Source organism: Leptosomus discolor, chromosome 6 (genome assembly GCF_034619465.1).
Source record: "Leptosomus discolor isolate bLepDis1 chromosome 6, bLepDis1.hap2, whole genome shotgun sequence".
Taxonomy (NCBI): domain Eukaryota; kingdom Metazoa; phylum Chordata; class Aves; order Leptosomiformes; family Leptosomidae; genus Leptosomus; species Leptosomus discolor.
This window is the reverse complement of record NC_141396.1, coordinates 38,132,223-38,155,768: the sequence shown is the minus strand read 5'-3', so window position 1 is coordinate 38,155,768 and position 23,546 is coordinate 38,132,223. Positions and strand designations below refer to the sequence as shown.

The following is a 23,546-nucleotide window of genomic DNA, read 5'->3' as shown; positions in this document are numbered from 1 at the left end:
GGCATCTTGATTTCCAGCAGTGCTCTGAGTGTCATGTGGTAACTGATGAGAAGCTGTTGAAAGGTAAGGCTTGTACTCCAGCTGAAGCGCTCACATTCTTCTCTCAAATCCCTGAAGCTGAGATGCATGTTTGTCATTAACGTTAAAAACAAAATACAAAATTTGGTGTCAAAATTCCACAGTCTCTTTGGTTCACAAGCTACAAGCAAAATAGAAAAGTGAAACAGTAATTTTTTTTTTATTTATTAAATAGAAGAAAGATTAAAAATGAAGCCACCTGGGACATCAGTCCGAGGAAAAGCATACTGCACACTTGACATGAATTTCAGTATCTGGAGGCAGCGCACTGTCATGGTACAGCTTTCCAAAGGGTGGATTGGAACATCCATTCATGTGCCAGATCTTTTAGCTGTTCCTGATGCATATGTCTGATCTTGTTTCTGTGCAAGAATACAGTTTATTTGGGATTTTACCTGTCAGCTGTACTAGTTAGTTACTTCTGTGCTTTCTGTTGGCACCTCCCACTGTCTCTGGGACAGCTCAGTAACCTTGGAGCTTGGTATTGAAGTAGGGCTTGAATCCATGTGTCTGGGTTCAGGCATGTGAGCCTCCAGTGTGGGTTCAGAGTAAAGAGCTAACAAAAACTTCATTTCTCTCTGAGTTGTTTAGTGCTTTTCTTACTATTAGTAGTAGTGGTATATTTGCTTTGCATGACAGCAGGCTCCTCATCAGCCACTTCCTACCGCTTTCGCAGCATGTGGAGCTGCACCGGTGAGCCAGGGGTGATGGTCCAGCCAACACAATCCCACTTGTGCTATTAGGAAATAACACCTACCACAAACATGTGCCAGGAATAGAAATAGGGTGTACTTTTACCAGGTATGAAAACCCTGTTTTCCACTTGTGAAAGCAACATTATATTTTAGATTTTAACTGGAATTTGAAAATCAAGTAGCATGTTTTCATTTGTGTTAATGGTCTGGAAGAATTACTAGGAAGTCGTATCTTCCTGAAAACTTGATTTTCTGGGTGTTACACTGCTTTAAAGCTGAAGTCTGTATTTTAGTAGGGTTTGTATACTTAGGTTTTAGAATCATGCATTTCAGAGGTAATTCTGATTCTTCCTTGTGATAAGAAATAAACCTTAGCTATGTAAAGATATTTTACCTTTAGAAGTGATGATGTTGTGGCTCAGTCTCTATGCTGTGGACTAGGTTATTTAAGCTGCATGTTATTTTATGTTTCTGGATTGATTAACGAAGTTGGTGGGGTTTGGATTCATTTTCTGAAATAGTGGAATAATATGAAAGGAAATTATCTGCAACTTTAGGGCAGTTTATTTTTTTCCCATATTTATTGCAGCTGGGGCTCAGCCATCTATATTCTATGGATAGTTGCTTCTCTGTAAGGCTGTAACTGTTCTCAAAAAAATATTACAGCATTACGAGATGCATTTCATGAAAGTGCATCATCTAGCTCTTCTCTGTTACTGATGCAGTCCCAGTGAATTAGATGCCAGTGTTGGGCTGCTGGCTGTGGTCTTGTAAGGGCGAGTTCACCTGTGACCCCAAGTCTTTCCTTCAGACAGAAATGTTCCAATTCAAACATGTACAGAAACATTTTTTAGCTAAAATACCGCTGTGCGGAGTCAGACAGAATAATGACCGTGTTAATTCATGTAACTTAAGGGGGAGGGGGTGGAATCTTGATTAATCTTTGGCAGGAGGAAAAAGGTAAGCTTTTTTTAATATTGTGGCCTTAAAAAAAAAAAATAATTAAAAAAAGGTTGTAGCAGCAAAGCTTGAACAGCCATCTCTCTAGATGGAGGACTGTGTTAATTTTGGATTGATTATGAAGGTTTTTTTTTTTTCAGTTTCAGGGTACGGCCTTTGTACATACATGTTTTTCTTAATTTTGGGATAGATGGGAAGGAAGCAATCAGAGAATATTTAACTCCTAACAAATATTTTTTTCTAAAAGTAACTGCCCATCTGACTTCTTGAACTTTCTTCCCACGCACACTGGAGTTGCTGGGGGAATTACTAGGCTTTGGATGGATATGGGAGTCTTGAGCTGCTTTGAGTTTAAATTCCCCACCAAAAGATCAGATATTCCAGGGTTTTCAAAGGAGTAGCCAGAAGTTTTACTTCCTCTGAGTAACATCACCAAAAAAACCCACCCTACTTTGTCAAAGAACTTCTCAACTACTTCTGAAGGGAGCAATGTTTATTCTCCAAAAGGGTGTTCAAAATGGTTTTCCTAAAATGCAGTACCTCCAGTTGAGATGGATGCTTTACAGGAGCTTAATTTTCATGTGCAAGCGTGTACTGTGTGAGTTGCAACAGGAGTCAGAGGGAAAGACTTGTTGAGAGGTATCTCTTCAAGTGTGGGGTGTTGAGTTTGAGGCAAAGAGAAGATCAAATGAACACAAAAATAGTAAAATATGGCCTTTCTCATCAGTGAGCCTTTATTATCTGTCAGAATGCGTTCCCTCTGGTGAGAGTAAATGGCAATAAAGAGCAATTGAGTGCTGCAAATTGATGCATTGAATAATTGAAAATAGTTTAAAATGGCGTAATTGGCTTAAAGATGCCTAATCAACCCATCTAATCCCTCAGAGGCTCCCTGGGGCTTTATACTGATGGATCAAGTGGGTTTTTTCATTGTGGTCAGTGCTGCCACTCACCATCTGTTTGTCTGCTGGGTGTTGCTTATCTTTATAACACTATTACATGTGGGTTTTGATTTTCTTATTGCCTTTCTGTTCCCAAATATTTGATGTGAACAAATGGGTCAAGGAAAACGTTAATTGTCCTTTGCACTAATTTGCAGGCTAATTGAAAAAGCAACTTGGCATGTAGAGCTGGTGGATCTATCGATCTACAGAATGATTTCAACCTGATCTTTCTAGGTATAGTTAATATATCTCAAAGCTAGGAATAGGTAACTCATGAATTGGTATTGGTGTGCGCTCCAGTACCCACGTTTTCATTTGTGTTAATGATTTGGAGGAATCATTAGGAACTCTTGTCTTCCTGAACACCTAAAGACTAGAAATAAAGCTAGAAAAGAAACTGCAGTTGCCCTGATTGGTTCCTGAGTCGTTGCTCAAGGGAAATTAGTTGCAATGAAGAGTCGTGATTCTTAATAATGTCAAAAAGGATGGTAAGGAAATAGCTCGCAAAATCAAAAAGAGCTGGAAATGCAGCAGAGCAGTTGGGGAAAATCCAGAAATGGTTTTCCCTTGTAAAGACAGGCATTACACCATATTAAAAGCAAACAGTCCTTTAACTGGTTTTGATAACCATCGCAGGAGGAATATTGCATTCATTTTGAGACACCTTAGTTAAGGAAGCAGTGGGGAAATGTAGAGAAGCTGTAGTTGAGAATGGTAAAGGGGGGGGGGGGGGGCGGGGCAGAATAAAGGCAGGGGAGGGAAGGCCAGTTATCTGGTGCTCTTATGGTCTGCAAGTTTCTGAAAGATCTATGTATAAGAGGAGGAAGAGAAATGGAGGTTGTACAGACTGATGTAACCACGAGTAATGGGGTAGAGTGGGCAAGTGGTGGTGAGCCGCTGTTGGGATGACTTTTCCTCAATATATCTTGGTCAGAAACATCACGACCAAGAGGAGAGGCAGAATTCATCTCACTTGGGACCAATAAATTCAGACTGCCTGGAAAATAGGGCCATACATCTTAATGAATGTTTCTTTCTGAGCAGGAGCAAGATGAACTAATTGTCTTTGGTGCCCTCTGGTTTCCCTGGCTTGGATTCATGTTTGTTGGATTTAAGTGTCATTACAAGTAATTGGCGTTAGATATGCAGATCAGAGGAAGAAACTGGCTATGTCGCTTATTAGCTAAAGGAATGAAGTAATTAAATGTGCCAATTTAAAGGCACTTTCCTTCCATGTCCTAAGAAAACACTGAACCTGCGGATTTTTGATGTCGATCTGTTCATTTTCATTTTGCAAGTGATGTTCTCCTCTGGGGCTTTGATAAATGCTCTTGAAAATGTGTATTTAGAGAAGGGAAAGGAAAGGAGATGACCTTTGTGAGGGGTAAATTAGATAGCTTGCTTTCTCTGTTCACCCTGTGTCTGCACAAATGGGACATGGTATTATATGTTTCCTTAAAGAAAAGGAGAAAACCCAACCAACCAAACAAACAAAAGAACAACAAACCCGAACACCGATTTTTAACAAGGAGTAACAAATTTTCCAGTATCAGAATATACATCAATATACCCCGGCAGAGAAAATGGGGGAAGAAAGAATGGGTGAATTGCTCTTTTTCTAGCATCTTTTAACTAGATTAGAGTTTTGTATATTTCCTTCCATGAAGTGCTATATTTTGGAGCTAATAAGAAGAAATTGCGTCCAGGCTTTCATGCACTACTTGCAATTAAAATCATTAAAATTGGATGTGTTGTTTAAACATTAAGGGGATAATTGGGAAGTGCTTAATATTGTTACTCTTAAAGGAAATAGGGAATTAATCACTGGAGATGATAGATGGATACAGAGGAGGAGGCTCTTCGTATAAATCCCTCTAATTAGATTGCATCATTGGAGAGATTATGAAGTTGGTGTTGGGGACAGCCAGTCCCCCTGGTTATAGCTCAGCTAATGCTGAATTAACGAGAGATGGCAAGCAAAGGTCTTCTCATCCCAGCAGGCAGGACAGGGAAGCTGAGTGGAGCCATGTCTTCTGCTGTAAGGTTGTATATGAAAGGGAAGATAACCCACCATGTGCTGTCGGCAATTGCCATGGTTATAGGAGACATCAGTTATGCACGTGGAGTTTGGAATTTAAAGCCCAAATAATTGGCGTGAGGAAATTGGAGATCCAGAGATGATAATGGCAGAACTGTATGTGCCGTATATATCAAGCAGCTAGCGACAGGCCATTCCTGCCATTGAGTTTAATGTTGTTATACATCTGTTGAAGGCACAAAGTGATTGGAAAAGTGATCTCGTTAACATGTTTGCTGAATCTTATAGTGATAAAGTGCTACAGTTTATTATAGCAAGGGAAAAACACAATTTTAAATTCTCCTGGACTTAAATTGAAGCTGTAACTAATGTACAAAATCCAGTTCAGTTAATTCTGTATTAATTACTTTTTGTTTGAGTGATTCCTCTTTGAGCTCCCTGTCTCACCCCCATTTGGGAGAATGGAGGTTGCAGAAATTCATTGCTTTTTGAGCATCTGCAAGAAATATTCGAAGTGGATTGCAACAGATGAGATTAAAGGGAGATGAGCCTCACCAGTGATCCCCATCCTACTGCCAGATTTGGGTGGGGAAGAGCCATCTTCAGAACAAAAAGAGGGGCTAAGTTTTAATTGATCGTTTAAGATGACAAGCTAAGCACTAGTTATAGCCTAGAAGATTCCCTAGAAATCCCAGCAAACACCAAAATTCCTGTAGGTGGTATATATTTGAAAGTAGCAGAGCAAGATAAATTCTCATATATTAGCTTAATTTGGAAAAAAAATGTGGCACTATGTTGCAGCTTTAAATGATGAGTGATGAGTTCCAGAGCCCAAAATGGAAATGTGCTGAAATTCTTTGGGATGCAGGGGAAAGAGCGTGGTTTTGCCATGATGGGTGGCTGTGAAGTGATGCTTTTGCAGAATTCTGGCTAAATAAACCATGACAGCATAGACTAAATGCAATGAAAAATAAGGTACCACGCAGTCTCGGGTGCGTCTCAGCTGGTGAGCTCCAGCTTGTGTGTTATCTCAATATCATAACTGGACTGAGACGGAGTTGGTATGATTTGTTTGAATTTGCACAGTGAGACGAGCTGAGTCTGGAAGAGAATCACCCGAAGTCCAGGTCTGCCTCTCACCCACCGCCTGCTTCACAAAGCATGGAGAACGCACTGCAGTGCCGGAGGAATATCCTCTGGCCAAAGTGGTATTATACCGTATGAAGCAGGCTGGAGCTCTTGCTACAGCGTAATTTTCTGTTGATTGTCATTAGAAATATCAGATGGTGTCTTGCTTTCATGCTTTTTCCACCTGTAAATGTATTCACATTTTGTTCAAGAAACATCTCCTCTTCCCAGCCTCCGTGTTGGGACCTTTGGTAAAAGGACCACCATGAAGCTTGTAGCTAGAGGTTCCCAAGAGCAGCATTTTCTTACTAAAATTGCAAGAATTATGGAAAATTGCTTTTGGATAAAGTCATTCTGAACTTGTGCCCTTTTTATTGAGCTTTTGTATCTTTGTTAACTGGTCTTTGGTTTTCATTGTGTGTTTTTATGTAGCTCCCCAGAGGAATTTTGAAATTGCCTTTAAGATGTTCGATCTGAATGGTGATGGCGAGGTGGACATGGAAGAGTTTGAGCAGGCAAGTTGAACGACAGGTTGACTTCTTAATGCTATGGCATCTTAGTCGTAAGTGCAGCACTCCTCTGCCATGTTACTGTGGTTTATATTTGTGGTTAGTGCTGGATTATGTTTCTTCCTTCTGTGCTTTGCTGTGTTGCCCCAGTGCCTGCTTTTTTTTTTTTCTAACTGAATATCTCAAGACGTAATTTTTCATTCTGCCAGGACAACTGTAAGTATAAACTCCAATTTCATGTGATTTTGTCACCCCAGGTATCTTTACAAGATGTCACCTCTGAAGTAGACAAAGAATTTTTTCGCTCTACTGACGTCACAGGGTTTTGATCTTACTTTCTTCCACAGTTTTTACTGCATTCTTTAATTTTGTTTGTCTTCAGAGAATAACCAGGCGAGTTTGCTTCAAAGAAGGAATTAGCCACTTATTTCAATGTAATCTAAAAATGTGTTCATTGAGAGTGTATTTTCATTAGTTTCTTTCCCCTGCTTCTTACAAGGTTTCATCAACAGGGATTTTGATGCAGGCTTTGTAATGGGCTTAGTCTGCATGTCTGATACTGGTGAGGTCCTCCTGTAAGCTATGGTTGTGATTGTATTAGAGTGAAAATAGATTGAGGACTCAAGCTGTCAATGGGGAAAAGACCTGACCTCCCCAGGAAGAAGTGTGTGGTTTTCTTGCGTATGTAGAAAACAGCCTTAAGGCTTTGGAAACTCATAAACATCCTGAAGTTGCTGTATATTAGCAAAACTCCATGTGTGTGCTGCTCGTGACAGGAAAAGTAAATGCGTTTGCGAACAAGGGAATGGCTGGTCTGATGGGGAGTCACCGTCTCAGTTATCAAAGAACAGGGTAGAGGAGATACACCACTCAACTAATATTCATGTGGCCCCTGGCACTTCTGCCAACCCATATCCCTCAGGGATGTACATTAAGTGGGCAAGAGGAAGCTGCTGCTTCTGGGCAAAGGAACCAAGACACTCTGGTTGAAGAAGTAACCTGCCCTTGTGGGGTTTTTTTATGCTGGAGGACATTCATATTCAGAGAAGGTGAAAAGCTGTGTACTGATACCTGAGAACAAAGCAATGCTGAGTAATCTAGTTACAAATTCTTACTCATGGGTTGGTTGAATGGCTAGTTAACTTCAGAAGAGTCTCTGAGAGGTCATGCTCGGGGCTCTTGCTATAAATGGGAAGACCTAGTGGTAAAGCAGGTCTGTTAAATTAATTCCTCCCCTTCTAATCTTTTGCTGTCATCCTTCTTAAATTATTACCTGTGGGTATGATGTCATTATTATGAGTTTGCCTCAGTATTATGAGTTTGCCTCAGAGCTGTGTAATATATCTGGTTAACTGTACATTTTTAGATGCAGACTTTGGACTAGGAGGAGAATGGCATATATTTATGTCCAATATGATATCCCTTCATGTTACAGCTTGTAATGTAAACCCAGGAGTTTGGACATTTTCCTTCGAGTGGAAATTCGAATACACAGCTATGTCCTGGTTATTGTGCTGTTTGGCACTGCCTCCCTACATACTACTGATTTAGCTAGGAAAAATTCTGAGATTCCTATTTTCCCAAGTAAAAAATACTGTCCTTGCTTCTGTTTGCATAGTGCAGGAATATAGTGCTCCACTGCAGCTCTCTAATAATATTTAAGAATACAGAAGGTCTTTTACAGTAGTTACTAATGTTCTAGAGTGAAATCAATTATGGAGATAAATGAATTTAAGAAAAGTGGAGAATGGTTAACTGCCTACTAAAAATGCAGTGATACCAAGGTACTAATGCAGGTGTTGTGTTTGGCTTTTTTATTAGACAAGTAAAGTAAGAATGAATGATTCTTGAGGATGAATGTTTCGGAAGTGCTATGAAGATAAAAGTACAAAATTGAATTAAGTTATTTCAAATCGTCCGGTAGGCGAAGGGAAGTGATACGTTCATTAAGTCAGGTGAAAATCCTTAGGAAAAGGAACATATTTTTGTTAAGCTTGTTACATGTGTCACTGCCTCTATATAAAGGAATAAAATTCCTGGTAAGCATCAGAATATTTTGGTGAAGAATGATCTTCCAGACCTTTCAAGTCAGAGGATCAAGGAGCTGATTTGGAAAGGGAGAAGCAGCTGACAATACCTTTGCAGATATCACTATAACGGATTTGCTGCACTTCACAAACAGAATTAAAGCAAGCACATAGCTTCAGCGGGAGGCACATATATTATATAGCACACAGAATAATTTATATGATAAATACTTTTTCACTCCTTATGGAAATGCCTCGGTAAGAGCATATGAAGGGTGGCAGGGTTTGCAGATCTGTCCTGTAAACAGCTTATCTGGCAGGAGCACCTGGAACTCGCCCTTCCAGTGGATTACGCCACTAGAGGTGGCATCAGTTTAAAAGAGCAACATTGTTTTGGGGAGAATGGGAAGAAAAAGGAGGACAAGAAAAGGGTCCTCAAAGAAGTATTGTACTGTCCTTGCTGGCTATAAGCACATGAGAATTAATTTCATACACCTTTTTCACACATCTTTGGAGACAGTCAACGGCAGGATTCCCTTCCTACTAACGTCTGAAAAACATCAAGAGTCTTCATCAGGAAAAAAGTTACTTGCAGCTAATAAGCGAGTAAGTTGGAGGCTTTAACTACTTAATTAACAAATATTTAATTTCTTCACTGAAGAACCTCAGATTTTTTTTGCCAGTTGATGCACGTGGTTAGTGCATAGTGCTGAATAGTTTGGTGCCTGAATCAGTGTAATCTTCAACTTTTCATCCTTCAGCACGTAAACTGTTAGTTTACTCTTCTATTTTTAATTAAAAAGTCAGATGAAAAATAGTAAACTCACAAGCAGTGTTACTCATGATTTGTTTTCAAACCATTCACTATTTTAATTGATTTTTTTCCTCTTTCTTTTTTCCCCTTGTCTAGTGCAAAAGATGAAATGGATCACAAACACTTAAGCTGAAATACAAACAAAAGACAGTGAAGTATCTCTGTGCTTCACATCCTTATATGATTGATGAGCCATGGGGGAGGACATTACTGGTTGGGCTGGAGGACAACTTCTTGCAGAGGTTGCCTGATTTTCTGGGTATTAGAAGGTCTACCCAAAATAAGGACCAGCCAAATAATTTTGGCTCTAGTGCCCACAGATGGGTTTTCAAACTGTATGATGCTTGTTATAGATGGGGAGAGAAAACAAGGAGTTTAGGATACTGTATAAATAACACCTGGGAAAAGATGCTGTGTTGAACAGTCTGCATTGTGGTAAACACTCATTTCTGCACATACAGGGGCAATTTTCCAAGCTGGCCATAAACTGTATTGCTTCAGACAGTTTATAAATATTTGTTTCCAAAATGTGCATGTAGAGCTCACAGTTAAACTGGAACACAAAGCAAAGTAAGGAGTTGCTATTTACAGTGCAAAAATCCTTCCTCACATCACAGTGCATATTTAAAAAAAAAAAAAAAGCCCTGAAACCTTTTTTCTGTATTTTTTCCCTCTAACTCAACTTGATTTTCCTTGTAGTGGAAGAATAGCCAGTAGTCTGTGGTTCAGAGGCAGCATTTCAAGTGAGGTGAGCCCGACAGCGATATGCAGTGTTCTGCTCTGGAGCATCCCCTTTGGGGTTGTTCCAGTGCTCACTGTCTTGTTAGAAAAAAACAAATGAACACCCTGTATACCACAATAACGAGGTTCTGGCATCCTTTTGACTGCTGGAGCTCTTGGCAGCTGTTTTCCTTCCTCCCTTGCAACTTTTGTCTGCAGGAGGAAGAGACTGAAGGCAGAGCAGCGGTGTTTGTTTGCGCTTCAGGAAGCCTGTGCTGTCATGGCTGGGCAGCATGTCGGCTGGCTTCCCCCCCCCGCCCTTTCTCACGCTTGTTGTCCTTAATATGAATCCTTTGCCTTGTTGGAAGAGATCGGCTATTATGCAGAGAAAAACCCTGTCTTGTCGTGTCACTGCACTAGTCATTCAGATAGGCAGGTGCTGGGAAGAGGTAGTGGGATACTTGGGGATGGAGAGAGGAGGAGAGTGTCCATTTGGCTTGGCTGCCCCCTTAAATTAGCACAGGACACTTAAAATAACAAACTCTTGGATTTTTCAGGCTGTCACATCCTTCAATTTTAACCTTTTGCCTTATCATAGGGGATAGGGAAGTTGTCCTGCACATTCTTACTCTGTGGTGTAGCATCCACTCAAGCAGTGCCTTCGGGAAGGCACAAGGCACTGCCGAGAGCTCGGGGGAGGAAGAGGACGCTGTTTGCCTGTGTGGTTTGTTAAAAACATTGAGATTTTGCTGTTACAAAGTGTGCTTTCACACCTGGCTCTCTTTGTGCAAATATCCCCTGCTGGAAACTCAGATATTGCTTGTTATTATGCTGTATTACTTGTTATTCTGCTGGTGCTGCCGCTGGGGTTATATTTGGGCTGATGCAGCCTGTAGGACTTTTGGAGAGCCCTTTGCTCTGGGTGGGTCAGCCCCTGCCTGCAGGTCAGCTTGCTGCACAGCCATGGGTCAGAGGAACTCCCAGCCATAGCAGAGAGTGGGAGGCAGCAAGGCCAGGGTGCCCTTGGGTGGAAAAACCCTGGGCTTGTGCACAAGGGGAGGGGAAAGGTGATGTGAGCTGACTGGGGTTGGCGTGAGCCAACAAGGGTGGGCAGTGAAGTAGGAGTGGAAGCTTCAAAATGTGTGCAGGCTTTTTTCTTCCCTGCGGTTGCCTCTGCTTTCTGTCCTCCTGCTTTTTTGCTGGTAGCAAGCTGCTCTCTGCTGACCAGGCGTAGGATCCGCGCTAGAATGCTTATCTGCAAATTGGGTGAATTGTTTCTTAAAACTGATTTTAAGCATTTCATACTCTTCTTTCTTTAAAGAGGACTGAAAGAACCAAAGCCTGAACTTATTCAGCCAAATTTTTGAATTCTCATGTCTTTCAAGAATTATTGCAGGGGAAAAAAAAAAAAAAAGAGGATGACACAGCTGAACTTGAGTACTTTATACTGATGTTTGACTACTACAAGTCCCAGTGGTGTTTTTGATGCTAACATTCTCCTTTTCATTTTTAGGTCCAGAGCATCATTCGTTCCCAAACCAGCATGGGCATGCGCCACAGAGACCGGTCTACAACGGGGAATACCCTGAAAACTGGCTTCAACTCTGCACTGACAACATACTTCTTTGGGGCAGATCTGAAGGGGAAGTTGACCATCTCCCACTTCCTCGACTTCCAGCGTAAACTGCAGCACGATATTCTGAAGCTTGAGGTTTGCGTTATATATATGGATGGGGAGAGGGCAATGCAGCATGGACTGTGCTGCATGACATGGTTTCTGGAGGAAGAACAAGAGTATGGGATGGGTTCAGAGGGAATTAGTACAGCGGTGGCTGATAGCACTCACAGATCAAACATGTAGTTAAATTTCTGATGAGCATTTCAGTGCCTGGGCACTCCCCAGGAACATCTCCAGCTTTTGTCGGTAGCTGCTCTTGTGGAGTTGCACCAGCAGCCAGCACGTACCGGGTGTGTGTCCCTCCACGTGGTGTTTGCCTTGCCCACGCCTTGGCACTGCCAATGGAGGTGATTATGAGATGCTTTAGAAAAAAAAAACAGTAGAGGTTGTGAGTGGTCTGTTGCTACCTTACCAAGGTAGGTAAGGTCTAAAACCAAGGAAGGTTTGTCTCAGTCCTACAGAGTGAGCTGTGTCTTGAAGGACCAGGGTTTGCAACATGGCCAAAACTCTTCATCTCTGCTTTTGTCCCCACCTTCTTGTTTGCTTCACTATTCTGAATCTTTCTGCTACATAAGTGTTTAAGCCTTGTTTGAATCCTGCTAAGTAGGTGGTCTCTGTTATGTGACCTCCATTATTTACTCCTGGATTAGCGTGCTTTATAAGAAATGTTGTTCATCTCTTCCGAGTTTTTTTTACCTTTCAACTGAATTGAAGGTGTCTGTCTCTTTTCTTTGCGTTACCATGACTTATCAGCAGCCTGAATTTAAGCATCAAGCTTCAAAATTTGTTTTTTTGGAATAAAGTGAGTACAAGAACAGCAACAGAGGACTCCTTGGTCTGTCTCAGCTCCCAAGTGGAGGTCACTCAGTTCGAAACAGTGCCTTTCTCTGCAGCAGGCTCAAAGGCTCGACCTGGCTTGACCTAGAGATGAGGATTTGTGTGCAAGAAGATCCCCCCACAGCCATAACCTGTTAAGACAAAAGTATTTGGAGTTCACTGCCACTTCAGTCTAACATATGAACATGCTCAGCTTGTGTGATCCAGCTAACAAACAGCATTTATCAAGTTCTTATTAAGTCAGTCTTTGCAAACTTAACCTGAATTTATTCCCTTTTTTATTTGAAGTTTTACAAATATAAGTAAGAAACTGACCAAAAGACTATATTTTTTATGAAGGTAATTGTCCAGCTCACTGACTTAATTTAACTGATTGTTAAAGCAGGTGATGTGGCTCTGCATTTGCAGGGGGAATAGGCTGATTGAAGACAATGTTCTTTGTGAACTGGAAAGCGTCGACTCCTCAGTGCCTCTACAGATTGAAGTGAATGAAATACTTTTTAAGGTTAAGACACGTAAGCTGAAACTCGAATGCAAAGAGAAAAGAAATAGAGATTATGCTATCCTCATATGCTGTCCTGCTCTGGTTTCCCACTGCCGTGTTTGCTCCAGGGGCAGGTAACGAGGAGGCACTGAAGCATTCCTGACCCTGTACTGGAATCCGCTGCTCCCTCCATGGGTCCCCACTTGCCTCATTACAAAGCAATGGGGGTTTTTCAGTTTCATGGTATTTGTTCTTCTTTTTGTCCTACAACAGTTTATTAATTTAGTTTTTAGTGATTTCAGTCAATTTTGCGTTTTCCTGGTGAATGTTAGTTGCCTTTCTGACGTATTAGTTATTAATTGGGGACAGTACAAGATACTATGTCTTGGTAAGTTAATGACTATCATAAACACGTCGTTACTGAATTCCTTACAGCACCCTTGAGCACAGTACCGTGCTGTGATACTTGTTTTAACTGAAAAATTGACCTATGCAAAGGTAATGGTACTGTTCTGCAAACACAGTTCTTTCCTGAGTTCATGATGCTAAAGCACCTGATTTTTCTGTTCATAGTTCTCATCAGTTTAGGCAATACAGGCCTATTTCTGTTCTCAGCATTATGCAACGTGGTTTCTGTGCTCTTCCACTTTTATCTCTTTTGACGTGATCTCCCACCTTCTCTCCTTGCTTCACATTTGATGTGTTTCACGGTTAAGTGGCTTTTCACACAAGTGTCTAGTGGGTTTGCATTGCTCCGTTTCCAGGGAGTACTCTAATGAACTCAGCCCCTTAAAAAATGTGGGAATTCAGAGAAGAAGCATCCCTCAAGTATGTACCTTGACCCATGCAAGTCAGAAGAATGTGAAAAGTGGCACTAGGAAATACTGTACTACAGAACACCAGGTAACTCATGTAGCTGATCTTTAATGGCTTCACTTGTTTTATGTGTCGTGTCTGGGTGATGAGCCTGTGAGCGTAGTGATCCTTCGTCAGCCTCTTGCTTAAATGCCCACGCAGATCATCTTTGGATCCTTTTCTTCTCCTCTAGTGTTACCAGTGGACAAGAAGCAGCAGAAAAGAGCTGGTGACAGATCTGCCAGGGGCTCAGCTGAACTCTTGTACCCTCATCTGCTCATCCTTTGCTGGCTTAGCAAAATTAGTACATGGTCTGAAGCTGGGATGTTCATTTGAAAACCAGTTTTTGTTCATGTTCGATGTCTGAACTCCAGAAAAGGCTTTGCAGAAATGCGCCATGAGCAGGTCTGAAGAATATCTCTCGGGGCTGGTGCAGGCCCCAAGTGACATGGTGCCTGTGTTCTCAAACTGGGGTGCTTGCTTTCTGTCTTCCAAAAGAAATCTGCTTTAAGTAAGGCTTTAGAGCCGTTTTCCTTTCGGCTCAGGATCCAGGCCTATCTGCAGTTAATACACTTGAGAGCCAGTTTCTTCTGCTGGCTGAATGTAGAACAATAGTTTCTGACCATCTGAACCTGCTTTCCTTGTACTAATTTTGGTTCTTTTTTTCCTTACCAAAATATTCATGCATATTTCTTGTTAAGATCGAGGAGAAACTTTCTCAGAGGAATTAAATCAGACAAAGCCCTGAATATTTCAGTGTTCCTTATAGGTGAAGTGCTGACAGCATGTTTGAGTAACCATGGCCTGGTGTTTTTTTCTTCCCTCCTGCTTATTTTTTTGATGAAAGTACATTTTCTATCATTTTATGGAAACTCAGTAATCAGCTCAGTCGCCAGAAGGGAAGGATGAAAAAAGTAGCCACAGCCAGAGGGAGTGCAGAAGCTTTTATAAGCTTATTACAACTTTTTGTGATTTGACTACTTTAAGGAAGCCATGGCCTCCTTGTGGCATTGCGAGGTGGCCTGGCTTAGCTAAGGCTGAGCCACAGGAACCAGCACAACGAATGGAGCAGAGTCCTCCGTGTTTTCTTACTGCATTCACGCTGCCTTGCTTTAGCGCCTATGAAAGACTTCCTTTCTTCTTGTCTCTTAGTGTGACAAACAGTGACAAGTTAGTCTGGACAAGCTCTGCAGCTATAACATGTCCTGTTAGGACAGGCGGTATTGGGCTTGAATGGTGCTTTTTTTTTTTTTTTTTCTTGAATGAAAGTACTCTGCAGGTTAGGAAGATGGATAGGACTTGACACCATTGTTTTATGCTGTTTCTGCTTGTTAGTGTCAGTTCTAGATATTCCTGCGTCCTTGGTGGACCAAGGAGTCCCAGCCAGCCCATGGGTCTCTTCAGGCCTAAATTTTTCTATGATTCTGTAAGTGCACATAGAAAAGATGTTAGCCCTTTGTTTTTAACATTTGTGTCACCTCTGAAAGGCAACCCAAAACCTACTAATAGCAGTGATTTAATCTCCATACTTAATCTTGTTTTACTTCCCCAGGCCTCTTTTCTGCCAGCGGTGGGATATGTGCTATGGCATAAGACCTTAGCAAAGATTTTTTTTTTTCCGAATTGCCTGCAGTGAGATTTCTATAGCACATTGTTTCCCTGACAGTTACTCACAGAGGGCATTTGTTCTCAGCTGAATTGAAGCAGGTACTAATCCAGCCCTGCACCTTGTAGGTGTGGGACTCTCTTCCTGGTGGGAGGTGCCACTGCTGGAGAGGCAAGGTTGTGCTGCATGGCTTTGAGCAGCTCCATGTCTCAGTCTGGGATCTACACTTCAAGTGAAGTGAACTGGGGTCTACACTTCAAGGTGGTGAGATGCAGCTTCCCATGGAGGAGCTTGCCAGATAGGTTGAGGACTCAGATCCTTGTGCAGATGTGTATCCTGATGCTTAAACATAGGGATCTTTCCAGATCATTGTTTACTCAAGGATCAAGGATGCCTCAGTAGTGATTCCTCCCAAGCAAAAAGTCTTCCAAGTGCTGGAGGAAAGGGAAGTAAAATGGGATTCTGTGCAAATATGGCAAAGGTACCACATGTCATTGCTGCCATCCAGAAAATCACTTACTTTGTGTCTGTTCTGTGACAGGTGATGTGAGAGTAACTTCTTTACTCTGGAAACTCCTGTTTTCATGACCAATGCCAATGCAATTGCTGCTTGGTTTGTTTTTTATGAAGGAGTGATGGATGCTCTCCCATCTGCACCGATCTCGTTAGAAAGTCCGAGATCTTTTTTTGGATCTTAACCCTGTCTTAATGAATATTCTGGCTTCAGAAGGCATTTCACACTCTGGTTGTAGGGTAATAACTTGAGTCTGTAAGTGCCTTTCTGTTCTGAGTCCCAGTGCTGGGGTAGTTGGTATCTCAATAATCCTGTACCACATTTTAAAAACTACCTTGTGCTTACCAGCTTACTAAAGATTTTTTGGGTTCTGCCTTGGTTTTATATGGGCTTGCAGGCTGATACAGATTTTCAGTGAGTTGTTAACATGGGCAACAAAGTTTGCAGTAATGAGTCACGTATTCTTGTGTCTGCTGCAATGATTTAGGTGAAAGAAAGGAGAAATAAATTCTTTTGACTGGCCTGAAAAATTAAGTCTGACAATATCAGATTGGCTAAGTTTTGTAAGCAAGGGCCCAAAACTTGGACCTCTTGGAGATCAATTTGCTATTGAACTTATAGGAGACATTTTTAAGTCACCCTTATGGCAGTCTCTGTCATGGTTAGCTGTGTTGTCTCACAAAGTTGTCCTTTACCTGCTGATCTGCTCACCGTCAGCCTCGCTGTGGGCCTGGCCACCACGGGAACAATGATGTGGGATCTAATGTTTTCCCTTTTTTCATATTAATCCCTCCTTCTCTGTGTCCTGTAATGGGTTTTGTATACTTACATAGTTTTGTCAGTTCTATATGTAGTTCTATATCTATATCCTCTCTATCTATATCTTCTCCTTTAGTCCCCTCCTTGCTTTCTCTTCCTTCATGTGGTCCTTACATATGAAAAGCCAGACCATCACTTGTGAAGTTGTCTCTTTCATGGAGCAATTAATGGCAGGTACAGAAATTGCTTGGGTTCTTTGTTAGTGATTTCCTGACCTGGTTGCAGCGCTTACCCAAGGTGTCTCATTGTGGCATCTCTGATGTGCAAACGTATTGAGGCATGGTTTGAGTCGCCTGAGATGCACCAGTGAGGCTGTGGTATGAGGTATTAAAAGGTGCGCTTTGAAACCATTCAGTATGCCTTGAGGAAGGAGGGGAGGAGGGGCTGATCATTAAATACAGAAAGCCTAAAGTGCATCTCATGGGTTCTCTGTTTATCCCAGAGGATGCATGATTCAGTGAGCAAGTGAGGTGGGGATGCAGCATTGGTAGGACCCAGGCTCAGTTGCGGGTACTGCACAGCTTGAGAGCTCCTGCTCAGGGAGCACAAGCAGTGTAGCTGGGTCATGAGCCATGGGAGGGAGGCAGTCCAAACCCCAGGGGTGGTGAAGGGTGAACAATGGGTGCTGTGAGAAGGAATAGGTAAAGCACAGAATTAGAGCAGGGAGAGGAATATTAATAAGCTGAAAATATGATTTAAAAAGCAAGCGCTTTTTAGGCAACCAAAGAAAAACACAGAGCAGCTTTGCCTTTTACATTTGTGTTCTGGTGTGTTGCCTAGGAGCTTGTTCTCTGCTGAGACAACAGACCAAATGTGTGCTTACAGACTGCCCATGCAGCTGCAGGATGGATGCTGTGAAACTGAGAGACATGGGAGATGGCAGTGGAGGATCAACTCTGTTTCCCGAGGGGAGACCTCCTGTAGTGATCCTCTGCTACCCAGTTGTCCCTTTGTGCTGTGACATACCGACTTCATCCTGAACCTCTTTCTCTTGGTCAGTCCTAGCTGGCAGAGGCAGATTGGGAATGAAGGGGTGAGCGGATGGGAAGTTTTGGAGATCATACCTGTCCCTATCTGAGGCTGAGAGCACACACTCTGGGTCTGTGTCACGATTGTCATTCCCTGACTCTAGCCTTAAGGTATGTTGATAGCAAATAACCTTTAAACAACAGCTCTGGAAGGGAAGAGGAACTTGACATTGAGGCTTTTTCCCCCCAGAAGTCCTTACTAGAGTCAGGGATAGACAAAGCCATGATGGACAAAGCACTAAACCAGTGCCAAGGAGAGAGGAGCTCTCAGGCTTATTTCTGCAGATGTATATACTCCCTCTTCTGTGTTTAATGTGTTAGAAGTTTTAGGGAATAGAAATAAGGCTAATGACCATGACTTTGTGATAGATAGCCATGAAGGTGTTGTGGATGACACTTATGTGACATTTGCAGTTAAAAATGGGATCAAGTGACCACCATGATTAGGTTTGTATCAGGGAACTCTGTAGCTAAGAAGTCACAGCCCAGTGTATACATGTGCAAGCTTGGGAATTTCTAGGCAGGCAGTCAAAATGATCTGGACAACTCATCGTTTTTGATGGCATTCAAAGCTTCTGGCAGCCTGCTTTTGTCCTGGCGTGTGAATGGAAAGGGTCACACGAAACTTTCAGGTTGACTGTGCTGTCTCAGGGTTTGGGGAAAAGTTGTCATTCAATTTTTGTCCAATGTTGGCCAAAGACTTGGTAATAATTCAGAGTGGGATGTTAGTACAGAAAAAAATCTTGAAAATAGGAATAAGATATGAGGCAATGGCACGTGCGGCTTAAAGGAAAGACAGAAGGAAGATACAACTGTCTCAGTAAACTTGATGAGTCACTATAAAGAAGACTGATGGTTCACCATTACGGGTGAGGTACCGAAAGCTATGCTTCCTGCCTCCAGCAGAGGATGCTGTAAACATTATTCCTACCTAATTCTTCCTCAGTACAGGCTGCAAAAGCAAGTTGGGAGATCATCCATGCCAGAGAAATCAAACTCTTACTGTGCCTCACTCTGAATAAGTAAGGTCAGGTATCAGCTGTGGGGTGGTTTAGGTGGGCTCTGGATCATAAAAGCACATCAAGCATCTACATGTCAGCTGTGAAATGCTTGGTGAGACATCCTGGGGGAGCTAACTGGTATGCTTCAAGGAGTGATGGGCACGCTGGCCCATGGGTTCTGCATCAGTCAACTCCGTACTCAACCTACATGGGCACGGGAAGACAGCGTCTGGCTGCGTGGTCGTCTTCAACATACCTGTTGGATTGAAATCGAGTAAAAGCACTCAGGCAGCCACTACTTAAATTGTCTTAGCTGTAACTTGGGTCCCTCTCCATCAGCAGTGACAAGTGAGCGGTTGCAGTGCTACGACGGGCACTCGCATGCTGAGGTTAAGGGCAGTGATACTAAGCAGGTACCCAGTGTCAAGCTGAGGTGTCCTGTGGTCAGCAGACCAAAACAGTCAGTGATACAGAAGCGTGCCAGTGAAGCTGGCATGGGTGGGGAAATACGATGCTAGCATAAGCTAGCTGCTTGTGAGCATTGCTGGGATATAACTTGAATGCAAAGGAGCAACTTTGCGATCTCCTCGTTTGGAATGGGTGCTTCATGGACTGATTAAAGCAACCATTGCAATGCCTGATGAGAAAACAACCATTATGGTATACGCTGCTGCTTTGCTTGTATTTGAACTGGGTGACTTAAATGTGGTTGATGCAGTAGCTCTGCAGGGGAGGCCATCTGAGGATTTTATTGGAATTTCTGTTTATTGCATCATTGGTAGCAGTAGAGGGTTTTGCTCTGTAATAACGGGCTCCTTTCTTTTATGAAGTGTGTGTAAATCCACTCCCAAGCTCCTGCAGTGCAGCACACTGAGCCCTGTGCTTATGCAGGCAGCACAGCCTTTTGTAGGACCCCTGCGAATAAAATCTGAGTGGTATTTTTATTAATTATGTGGCCACAAGAGTGTGTGTGGAGGTTTGTATCACCAAGTCCATCAAGTAGAAGGGATAAGCTAGTTGGCATAGATGCTTTTGTTCACGTGCTCACAATTCAGTTGACTGAGAGCCAGGTTGTCCCAAAAGCTGATGGGCAAGAGGTCGGGGACATCTGGCTGAATGTCGTACGGCTGTGTTAGCTGGGTGATGTACCTGGGCACATAAGTGCCATTTGGACAGCTTTGGATCATTGCTAGCTCGTGCCCGGGAAGCTCAGTAGGGTTTTGTGCTGAGTTTCGTGCTGTTAGTGGTGTGGAAAAGGCAGGAGCTGTCTCGGAAGCTTCTGCGGCTTTGTTTTGTTATTGTGGAGCCGTTGCTGAGGCGTTTGCAATGTCCCAGTTAGCTGACAAAAATGAAAGCAGACATTTAGGGCTGCATGTTTTCTATCTTGCCATGGACCCTCAAGTACAGTGGCTGTGGGAGCATGGGCAATGTGTTTTATTAATCACAGAAAAAAAAACAGAGCATTTGTCACCAAGCAGGCTTGCTGTGCTTCCTTGGGTGAGAATGTCAGCCAGTTTCTTAAGCATGACCCAAAATAAGTACAAATAGTGTCCTGCACAGTAACAGCATGCTAAAATGGCTGGTTGGGAAGTTTCCGATGAACAGTTCTTGTAGCAGGTATCTGACTACTTCTTCATCCTTCTACTATATGAACAAATGCTTTGCTCCTCTTGCTCTTTTGCCCCTTTCAAGCTCTGAAGACAGGCCTGTTCTGCACCTCCACGCATTGCTGTCTGTGCATCAGCTCCTGACTTTGCTTCTGTTGGTGCATTAAGGATGTGGGAGCAGGACCCAGGTACTCCCTTTTCCCGGCTAGTCTGAATCAAACTGCTGCAAACTTATTTTTCTTGGCAAATTGGGCACCAAGGTCAAGGAGAAACAAGGTAAACTGTAACAGGCAGTAAGAGTGCTATGTTTCTTAATAAAATTGTGTGTATCAGTTCTGTGGAGACTTGTATTTGTGTTTTTCAGAGTAATGGTTTGGCTTGGATACTTTCAGCTCTGCTGTCCTGTGTGTTTCCTGGCGGGGGGGAGAGCTGTCAGGAACTCGTATTGCTTCTGAACTTCACTCTTTTCTCATTCAGTGAGTGTGTAGGATGGAAATGCTGCTCCGTTCCTTGCACTGAGGTACCAGCAGCATTGTCAAGGGCAGAAATGGCAGGAATGGAACCAGCTCTGGAAAGCAGCAGTGGGACGTGGCTGCTCATCTTTTCCCCCTCTCAGTCCTGGCAGTCAGGCGAGTGCTTCCCTTTAATTAATTAGATGTGTCTTTTCCCCTTAGTGTTACTGATTCCTCCTCTTTATATTTCCTTCCTTTCATTCCTCTGCTGTGTGAAATTTCAAAATGCACATCTTTTCAGAGCTGGCAAGAAGTATTTTGATTCATGAGGATTAATTTCAGGTGTGGCCATCTTTACATAAGCTTTTTTAATTGCTCATTAAAGCATAACAAGTTGCTGGTGATTGGAATTAATTTTTTCCCCTTGCAGGCAGCAGTGGCCTGCCAAGGTCAATGAAACCTCAAATGCATCTATCGAACACCTGGTCTGCTGGGATTGCACTGCTGCTGACAGATGTACTTTTTTAACCTCGCTGCTACATATTCACTTAAGCTGTTCTCTGAGAGCAGAGTGAAAGTGTGAACAGGAAAAGTATTTGGAAGATTAGATTTTTCTTGGTTGGAAATAGCTCCCTTTTATTTCATACTTTTTTTTAAGATAAAAAAAGAGAAGCAAGCTGCTGCCAGTAGCATTGGGAGCATTTTTCCTGACCTGATCCAGCTGTACAACCTGTGCTTGAGTCCAGAGAATCAGGTAAGGGAGGGAGTTAATGGGCAATTAAATAATTTGGATGTTCTGGCTAGTTTTACAAGGCTCAGAAGTGGTTTCCAAGCCTGAGGACTTCACAGTGCTGTCTCCCTGTCCCCGGTGGAGCAGGGACTGCCATCAGCAGTAGGCAGCACGCCAGCTCAGCGCAGCCGGTGTTACAGCATGCCAGGGTGGGAGCTGTTGCAGCACTGCAGGCAGGGAGCCTCTCAGCCTGCTCCATGTCGTGGTGGTTGTGGTCTGCTTCTCTGTGAGGGCTATCCAGCTCTGGACTGATTTTCTGGGGCAGCCCAGGTTTGCACTGCCTGGCATTGCAGGGCGATGCCCGGAATGGCCTGTGCCTGATGGTTCAGGCTGGGTTTGGCATTTCTTCCTCTACATCCTTTCTGTTTGCATTTCTCCTGCTGATGGTAGCTCTGATAATCTTTAGAGCTGTTTCTTCAGCTATTTTTTACCAAATAATGTAATTGGGCTTTGTTGAGCCCATCCAGTGGCTCTTTGCAGGCTGCCAGTGCAGTACACCAGGCTGGGCTTCACCTTGAAAAGCCAGTGCTTTAGATCCATGAGCATTGGAACCTTTCAGCATAATTAACAACAAAAAAATACATTTTAAAACCTTTGATCTTTCCAAATAAGAAGTCTGTAGAAACTTTTTGCCTTGCTTTCAGTTTTGGCAATAATTTGGTGCCTGTGCAAACGCTACAGCTTGCTCCCAAATATATTCTTTTTGGGCAGAGGAGGTTGTTGGGCTTTAGGAAGACATATGGTGGTTCCCCCCCCCCCCCTTTTTTTTTTTCCCTCCTCTGTCATAGTTGTATATGCAACTTGACAAGAGATCCTGGCAGTCTGCTTTTCCAGAACAGTAAACAGAGCCAGTGCTGCAGTAGTTTGCAGATAAATAATGTATTACAGCCTGTCAAATAAAGCTTTGAGCAAATACCACTTTAAAGGGTCATATATTGTGAATCTGAATGTTACTCTACAAATCATTACTTCCCAGACCCTTTTGCTTCCTTATTACGCACACTGAAGCTCTCAGAACAGGTCACCTTTTTCAACTGCCCTTAAACCTGACAGAATTAGTATTGGCAATATTTCTGATATTGATACTTGTTTAACCAGTGTAAATAAGCTTAAAAAGTTATCCCTCAACACTTTTTTCTCCATCCAAAAGTCCTTGTAGAATTATTTTTTTTGCTGTATCAACTGGAAATAAGAAGTGGTGCACACATGTTTATTTTTTAGATGTTTGCTTCGAGCTTTTAGGGAATACACAGTTTGTTTGATTGTTTTTAGGAGAAGCCTTCCCAGTAATTTTAAGAGCCTGGTAAAATATAGCTAGTTATTTTGCTAATATATATGTTTAAAGAGGATAGGAATTATATTGCTGGGATGCCTGATTGCAGTTAGTTTGAAGTTCAAGAACATCTACATCCAGTTTACAGAAGATGGGTTTAGGAGTATTTCTGAAAAATAAAAACCTAATAAGCCAAAGATGCTGATTGTGCTCAGCAGGAATACTGTGCTTCATGGTATTTGTGTTTAATAGCCCTTTTAAAACTGTGATGTGACCATGTTTCATATTCTTTTGCGGTGTTTATAGACTAGCAAGGCTGCATAGTAACTCTTGAATGCTAAGTATGGGCATAATTGCAGAAAAAGCAGTGCGGAGTATCACTTCACTCAGGCAGTTCAGCAGTTGGTGTTCCCATCGCAGGGTAAGTCTGGGGAGTATAGATTCACATCCAAAGCACAGACTGAGCTGATTTCCCCGTCATGTCGCTCTGGGACTGCTAGAAGTGTTGCATCGTAGAGTTAATTGGCAATCAGCATGGGAGGTGCCACTCTTTTTCTTTTGGTGTTGCTTTAGGAAAAGTCCGAGCTGTGTTTTCATCGTGTTGCGTCATGTTACAGCTGGGTGTTTGCCTCTCACGTTGGTGGGCTTCGAGGCTCTTGCTGGTTTTGGTTGATCTTAAATGCTGTTTG

At 42.5% G+C, this 23,546-nt stretch overlaps 1 protein-coding gene across 1 annotated transcript in view; it reads left to right on the top strand.

Moving 5' to 3' along the window:
- The window catches only part of MICU1 (mitochondrial calcium uptake 1), a 98,085-nt gene that overhangs the window by 50,151 nt on the left and 24,388 nt on the right, over positions 1-23,546 (top strand). Inside the window, exons 8-9 of the mRNA XM_086466357.1 lie at positions 6,276-6,358; positions 11,427-11,624. Coding sequence (XP_086322483.1) covers positions 6,276-6,358; positions 11,427-11,624 — 281 coding nt within the window. The remainder of the gene's footprint in view (positions 1-6,275; positions 6,359-11,426; positions 11,625-23,546) is intronic.